This window comes from Vanellus vanellus (genome assembly GCF_965231255.1).
Source record: "Vanellus vanellus genome assembly, chromosome: 10".
Taxonomy (NCBI): domain Eukaryota; kingdom Metazoa; phylum Chordata; class Aves; order Charadriiformes; family Charadriidae; genus Vanellus; species Vanellus vanellus.
Window position 1 is genome coordinate 23,081,433 of NC_138915.1, and position 7,800 is coordinate 23,089,232.

Consider the following 7,800-nt stretch of genomic DNA (forward strand, 5'->3'; position numbering starts at 1 on the left):
TTTCACTTACTCCTATTTCATTCACTGACTACAAATGGCTTCTTACTCCAGACGGTTCCTCGTCTCCAGGCAGTGCCTTGAACGCCCAAAACGCCGAGCTCAGCCTAGGCGCTGAGAGAGCCCCATAGCGCCCACTCCTCCTGCGGCTGAAGCTGCGTGCTCCGCTACAGGCAGCGTTAGCTCTGCTCCCCACCCCTTCATCTCACCCGTGCTCACCACCGCAGATCCTCACGGTCTCGGCCACGATTGCTCCAAAGCAAACAGAGAGCGCAGGTACCGGACAGCATCCCCGAGGGACAGGCAAGGTGTCCCCAGGGTCTCTACTCACGTGCTTTTATTGACTTAACGTCACCTGCCGTGTCCAGGCTGCAGGAAGGAGATGGGACCTGCCAAGCGAGGTCCCTAGTGCGACTCCAGCCTGCTTCAGACTGCCAGAAAGCCCCCGCTTCCGACACCCTGGGACACACCGCACGCTGCCAGCCTGCTCGTCCACGTACCCGTCGACCAGCCCCTGCCTCCCGCTGGCACCGGTGAGCTCAGCACCACCCCAGGCCACGGCAGGGCTGGGACCGCAGCCCGCCGGCACGCGGCTGATGCTGGGGCCGGTGGTCTCCCTGGCTTTGCCCATGGCAAAGGAGGGGGCAGAGGGGTAGGGGACCAGGCCACGCTGCTCAGCACCGAGGCTGAGCCTTGCCTTGGGAGAAAATAGGGCTTTTCAGTCTCCCCCTCTCTCCACCACTCCCCACCATCGTTTCCCGGGATGCCCTCTCCACCCTCCCCACAGCCAGCACGCCAGCGCACAGACACCCCTTCCTCGCAAGGACGATGACTTGGTAGATGGAGAGGAACCACCTTTTTCTTGGAGCAACCCGGAAAGCGTGAACCGCATCCTTAATCACTGAGGGCGCCCAAAGCGCCGTCTGAGACGGCCCTATAAGCCACCTCCTTCCCCGCACCCTGAACGCCGCCGCAGTGGCTTATGGCTCTTTCTAGTGATGCAGAAGTGCTGGGATTTATCCCTTACTGCCGAAAGCAGGAAACTCTGCCAAGACCCGGGAAGCGGAGCCACCTGCCCTCACCCTCCTCCGGCGCTTGGCTGCAAAGGCAGCGAGCGGCACGGCAGCTCGGGGGGATCTGCCCATCAGAGAGACAGAGAGGCTGGCGGGGACGCTGTGGGCAGCGAAACCCCGGCGAGGATGAGAAAAAGAGCGGCTGCTGGTGGACGCTGGGCTCCGCCGGCTCCTTTGGGTTGCCGTCAAGGTTTTACGTATTTTCATCTGCAGTCCCACCCATCCCTTCCCTCTCTGCCAAAGGCACCGGGTAACCATTTGCCTGTAGGATACACCAAAGCTCTCCGGGCCCTATCCAAACAATTTCATTTTTAATGAGAGGTTCCATCAGCTCGTACAAAGCATTTGTCCCCATGTATTGTTGATGAAAGAGGGAAAGCGTATCGCACGGGAGCCCGTAAGGATCCCTGAACATCTGCACATAGGATGCAGCAGCCACGGCACTAGGAAAGCAGACTGGATTATCACTGTGGCTTTTTTCAGCTATAGAAATCAGTAAATTTATAAGAAAACTCTGTTTTTAAAAGAACTGTTTAAATCCCTCCGTTTATTTAACGGCACAGGCCATTTAATCTGTCAGTAGAGAACTAACAGGAATTAAGGACTGGACGTGCACTGCACTTTCTGCATACCCCACTGACTAACCTTCCCTCAAAGTCAAGGTCAAAGTTGATTACACGCTAGAGTAATTCAACCAGCAACACTGAAATACAGCCAACAAAGCGCAGGGAAGCGCCGAGCTGACCCCTGCACCCACCCGGGGGACGGCGGCTATCGTTTGCACCGCTGTGCGCACAACAAAGCCAACCTGCTGCAGCATCCCACACGCGGGGACGAAACGCAGCCGATAACGCACGTGACTTTCGCCCCAGACGTTTGAGCGCGATTCCCGGGATACGTCGGACTCCCGGCTCACGCCAGCGCCCGTGTCTCTCTCGCACCGTGCCCTTCAGTCCTGCCCTAGTTATTCGCCGGGTTGACGCTGCCTGTGCCCCGCGCAGGGTGGGCTCCGTTACCTGTTTGCTCAACGCTGACAGATTTTCGCCAACTCCCGCTCCCACCACACGAGCACAAACCCACCCCAGGAGGTAAAAGCGCTGGTTCCCCGCGACTCTCACACCTCCAAACCGCGCTCAGATGGGGACGGCAGGTGACAAGCGGGGTGGAAGGCAGGATAGGAAGGACAGAGGGGGACCCAAAGTGGGAATTTGGCCCCTGCCCGGCCCTTGCCCTGTGCATCCCCCACTCTGCCCCTTCCCCAGCCCCTTCTTTTCTCTCTTCCCCCGCTGCGACATTTCTCCATCCCCTCCTTTTCCCTCTTTCCCCTTCTCCATCCCCTCCCTTTCCCTCTTTCCCCTTCTCCATCCCCTTCCTTTCCCTCTTTCCCCTTCTCCATCCCCTTCCTTTCCCTCTTTCCCCTTCTCCATCCCCTTCCTTTCCCTCTTTCCCCTTCTCCATCCCCTTCCTTTCCCTCTTTCCCCTTCTCCATCCCCTTCCTTTCCCTCTTTCCCCTTCTCCATCCCCTTCCTTTCCCTCTTTCCCCTTCTCCATCCCCTTCCTTTCCCTCTTTCCCCTTCTCCATCCCCTTCCTTTCCCTCTTTCCCCTTCTCCATCCCTTTCCTTTCCCTCTTCCCCCATTCTGTCCCTTCTCCATCCCCTTCCCAGCCCCTTCTTTTTCCTTTCCCCCCCCACTCTGACCCCTCCCCATCCCCTTCTTTCCCTCTTCTCATGCTCTGCCCCTTCTCCATCCCCTTCCCAGCCCCTTCTTTTTCCTTTTCCCCCACTCTGCCCCTTCTCCATCCCCTTCCTTTCCCTCTTCCCATGCTCTGCCCCTTCTCCAGCCCCTTTCTAGCCCCTTCTTTTTCCTTTTTCCCCGACTCTGCCTCCTCTCCATCCCCTTCCCAGTCCCTTCTTTTCCCTCTTCCCATGCTCTGCCCCTTCTCCATCCCCTTCCCAGATCCTTCTTTTTGTTTTTCCCCCTCTGCCCCTTCTCCATCCCCTTCTTTTCCCTCTGCCCTTTCTCCATCCCCTTCCCAGACCCTTCTTTTTGCTTTTCCCCCCTCTCTGCTTCTCCATCCCCTTCTTTTCTCTCTGCCCTTTCTCCATCCCCTTCCCAGACCCTTCTTTTTGCTTTTCCCCCTCTCTGCCCCTTCTCCATCTCCTTCCCAGACCCTTCTTGTTGCTTCCCCCACCACCACCCCTTCTCCATCCCCTACCCTTCCCTCTTCTCCCACTCTGCCCCTTCTCCAGCCCCTTCCTTTCCCTCTTCCCCATCCCCTTCCCAGCCCCTTCTTTTCCCTCTTCCCATGCTCTGCCCCTTCTCCATCCCCTGCCCAGACCCTTCTTTTTGCTTTTCCCCCCTTTCTGCTTCTCCATCCCCTTCTTTTTCCTCTGCCCTTTCTCCATCCCCTGCCCAGACCCTTCTTTTTGCTTTTCCGCCCTCTCTGCTTCTCCATCCCCTTCTTGTTGCTTCCCCCACCACCACCCCTTCCCCATCCCCTTCCCTTCCCTCTTCTCCCACTCTGCCCTTCTCCAGCCCCTTCCTTTCCCTCTTCCCCCTTCCCCATCCCCTTCCCAGCCCCTTCTTTTCCCTTTCCCCCACCACCCCCCTCCTTCTCCATCCCCTTTCCTCTTCCTCTTCCCCCTCCCTGCGCATCCCCAGCCCGACCCTGCCCCGCCACCGCCCTCCGCTCCGCACCCCGCGGTACCGCCGGGTCGGGCCGGGCCGGGCGGCGCTCACCGGGACGAAGGAGCCTCGCACCGCCTCCGAGACGCTCTGCCGCAGCTCGGCGGCCGTGCCCGGCTTGCTGAGCCGCTTGGTGAACTTCCTCACTTCCGACATGGCGACATGGTCCGCGCCGAGCCCAGCCCCAGCCCAGCCGCGCCGCGGGGCCGCTGCCGCCCTCTCCCTCCCGGCGGGCGCGGCGGGGCCGGGCCGGAGGCGGGGCCGGGGAGGGCCCCTGCTCGGCCCGGCCCCGCTTTGTCCCCGCAGCAGGTGCCGCGATGTCCTCTTCTCCGGCCCCGCCAGGCCCGGCCGGGCTCCGCCGGGGAGCAGCGTCCTCCTCCCGGGCCGGCGGTGGCCGCTGCGGGGAGATGCGCCCCGCGTCCCGCCCTCGCAGCCCCAGTTGGCCCAGTAAGGGCACGGCGTGGCACTGGGCTCACCCGCCTGCCTGCGGACCGAGGTACCGGACGCACAGTGACCCCAAAAGAGGGTGTAGAGAGGGGGGGGGGGGTCGGTCTCTTCTCCCAAGCGACAGGCGATGGGACAAGAGGAAACGGCCTCAAGTTGCACCAGGGGAGGTTTAGACTGGATATTAGGAAAAATTTCTTCCCCAAAAAGGGTGTCCAGCACTGGCACAGGCTGCCCAGGGCAGTGGTGGAGTCGCCATCCCTGGAGGGATTTAACAGACGGGCAGACGTGGTGCTGAGGGACGTGGGTTAGTGGTGGGTTGGGCAGGGTTGGGTGGATGGTGGGACTCACTGATCTTAAAGGTCCCTTCCAAACTAAATAATTCGATGACACTTATAACACCACCCCCCCGAGGAGGCTCAGCATCAAACAGGGCACCAGTCCGTTTGGAGTGGTGGTCTCCACGCAGCTCAGCCCACGGTACGTCCATGCTATAGCAGCCGTACTCCTATCAGGCTAAGCCGGATCCAGGACCAAATCCCATCACTCGGCATCTCCAACCCACAGGGTTTGCTGTAGGAAAGAGCTTCAATTATAGAGGCCACGAAGGCTGCAAAGGCAAGAAGTAAGGATGCAAAAGGGAGGTGCCTTAGGGCTGAAGTGAATTCCCGGTCCTTGTTACTTTGTCATTGTGCACTATTATTAAGGATGGTGATTTTGAAATCATAATAGAGGTAAGACAGGACCACTGACCCTTTATGTTCGGTATGTTAAAGCCTTACTTTTACATCTTTTTACTTTTTTTATGGCGTGCTGCATCTTCACAGCAAGATACTGAACTGGACAGAGTTGGCAGGTAGTCATACTCTTCAACTTACACATGTTGTGCCACATGGCTGATTAAATACCGTCTACAAGGACTGCACAGGAATTACAGGCATGCTGTCAGTCACTCAACATATAGAGAAATTGTTTAGATTACGAGAGCCAGTCTGTAGGGGGTAATGAATACAGCTATTATGATCCAAACCATTCAAAATGTTATTTGTGACTCCTAAAGCATGCAAGCCAGGGATTGTTCTGCTTTTTAGCAGTTCACTGAAGGGGCAGCAGACGCCATTTCATATTAAACATTGCTCTGATTTTTTTTTTTATTTGGTTTTTTTTTTTTTTACACCAGAGGCAAAACAAATCTAAGAGTTTATTATCAAAAGAGTTAATTATCAAATATCAATTAGATGAGGGACAGAAAAAAAAGAGTTCATGAGGCAAAGAATTAGCATTTTCACAAACACAAAGCTTTTCCAAATCTGTCTAAATTAAGAAGCGAAAAAACTCTTGTGACTCACAATTCCAGCTGCAGCGCACTGACGTTCACTTCCTTATCCCCACACCCGCGCACATTCCTGCAGTGATTTCCCCAACCCCTCCAAACCACCCCACCACACAGCCCCAGTGGCTGCACTGCGATGAACTGGGCTATAGCTATACTGGTAAGGAAAATCATGAGGTCTCACTCCCCCGGCCGTGTGAGGACAGGTAAAACAATGATGCTCATCACAGAACGGGGCAGCCCAGTTCATGGAGCCCCTCTGCTGGGAAGACAGGCTGGGAGAGTTGGGGGGGGTTCAGCCTGGAGAAGAGAAGGCTCCGGGGAGACCTCAGAGCCCCTTCCAGTGCCTAAAGGGGCTCCAGGAGAGCTGGGGAGGGACTTTTTCCAAGAGCATGGGTTGATAGGACGAGGGGGAATGGCTTCAAACTGGAAGAGGGGGGATTTAGATGAGATATTAGGAAGAAATAGTTGACTGTGGGGGCGGTGAGCCCCTGGCGCAGGGTGCCCCGAGAAGCTGTGGCTGCCCCATCCCTGGAGGTGTTCAAGGCCAGGTTGGACGGGGCTTGGGGCAACCTGGGCTGGGGGGAGGTGGCCCTGCCCAGGGCAGGGGGTGGGACTGGATGATCTTCAAGGTCCCTTCCAACCCAAACCATCCTATGATTCTATGATTCATCCAGCCTGCAGGGCAGAGCCCCCGGCCCCTGCGGTTCCTCGGAGCAGGCTGGGCACTGCAGGAGAGGACAGGCCAGTACAACCTCAGCGAGCAGAATGCCAACAACTTACGGCAGTGCCATTTCTGCCTTCGGTCTGCTGCATTGGGAACAGCTCCGACAGCCGGAGCGTTTGCCAAGGGGCTGAGGAGAAGAATGCCGTGACGGGTCACTTGACAAGAAATAAAATCATCCCTACAGCACCCGCCCCTTGTTTATCCAGTCAGAAGCACAAAGTTCCTGCAAAGGTTGGGAGCTCGGCTGGGTGCCAGCGAGGGGCTGCATCCGATCAGCCGCCCATCAGCCTCCCACTCAACCCAGCTACGCCGCCGCGGAAAACCAGCGAACAGCGAGGCTGTTTTTTTTTTGGAACACAAAAGGAAAACAGAAGCGATGGGAAGGACACATCACATGAAAACAACATGCAGAAAGCTGTGACTCCCTCTCAGGAAGGCCAAACATCAGAATAAGAGTCTCGGGCACGAGGAGCGCTAAGGCAAGACAACAGCGGCCACGGCACCGCCGTGCCAAGACAAGCCCAAGGTTGCAGGGATTGTGGTTTTCATCTCCTTTTTCACGGGGAAGAGGCCGGTGAGGGTTTATCCGCATAAAAAAGGCACCGGAGAACACGCAGGGGCATTCTGGAGGTGCTCAGGAATTGCACTGCCTCAGGTAACAAATTTTCTTGAGCTCAGCCTGCCACGGGGAACTCGCGCACTCAACCGCGCTACTGCTTATACCTCTTTGGTGAGACTACAGCCTTGAGGTTCCCGATGTCATTTTGATCCCAGGCTTTCCCAAAACATAAGCATCACTGAAATCGCTTCTATTGTCTTCCCACGTACACAACTGCAGCTTCTCTTTTGCCTTTAGCGGATTCAAATCAAGAGCCCCGAGCACCAGGCGCTCCAGCTGATGGATTAACTGCCCTTTTCCCCGGCACATGCGTTTATTGGAAGCCCGGGAATGGCAACGAAGAAAGAAAGAGCCTTCGCTGCAAGTTGAGAGCGTCTTTAGGACAGGCAGCTCTCTCCGCTTCCTTCGTCTGTCCCCCTCTACTCGCCGAGTTCAGACGGGGAATTCCTCTTTCTGAGGAAAGACTCAAATTCAACAGAAATGTGCTCTGCTACCGGCCAGGCTTGATGACCCACCCAACCCAAAAGGAAACATCAAGAAAACATAAACATCAACTCAGAGGGAAAAAAATAATAATAAAAAAGAAATGGATCTGCTGAAACAAGGGGGAGTTCACGGGCAAAGGGAACTCTTGGCTGATCCCAAACTCCCAGCCTGCAGCAGCTTTTGACTTTGACCATCAGCTTTAAAAAAAACCTGAACCATCCTTACAGCGCGCAGGGAATTAATGACATGACGCCAGAAAAGCGGTGGGAACGTCAGTGTTCGGCATTACCTGTGTTGACGGTGCAACCCCACAACATCAGGAGGTGGGTGAAGAGGTGTCCAGGGGACTTTAGCCAGCAGCAGAGGAGATGGGAAAGGGAAGGAGGGACGATGCCACACTGCAGACAGTCTTTGCACCCCGGAAATCTGAGCGTT

At 56.5% G+C, this 7,800-nt stretch overlaps 1 protein-coding gene across 1 annotated transcript in view; it reads right to left on the reverse strand.

The window, feature by feature from the left end:
* DOCK11 (dedicator of cytokinesis 11) overlaps window positions 1–3,912 on the reverse strand; it is a gene marked incomplete at its 5' end in the record, with an annotated part of 94,197 nt that extends 90,285 nt beyond the window's left edge. Inside the window, one exon of the mRNA XM_082488470.1 lies at window positions 3,769–3,912. Coding sequence (XP_082344596.1) covers window positions 3,769–3,912 — 144 coding nt within the window. The remainder of the gene's footprint in view (window positions 1–3,768) is intronic.
* Between the last annotated feature and the right edge of the window lie 3,888 nt (window positions 3,913–7,800).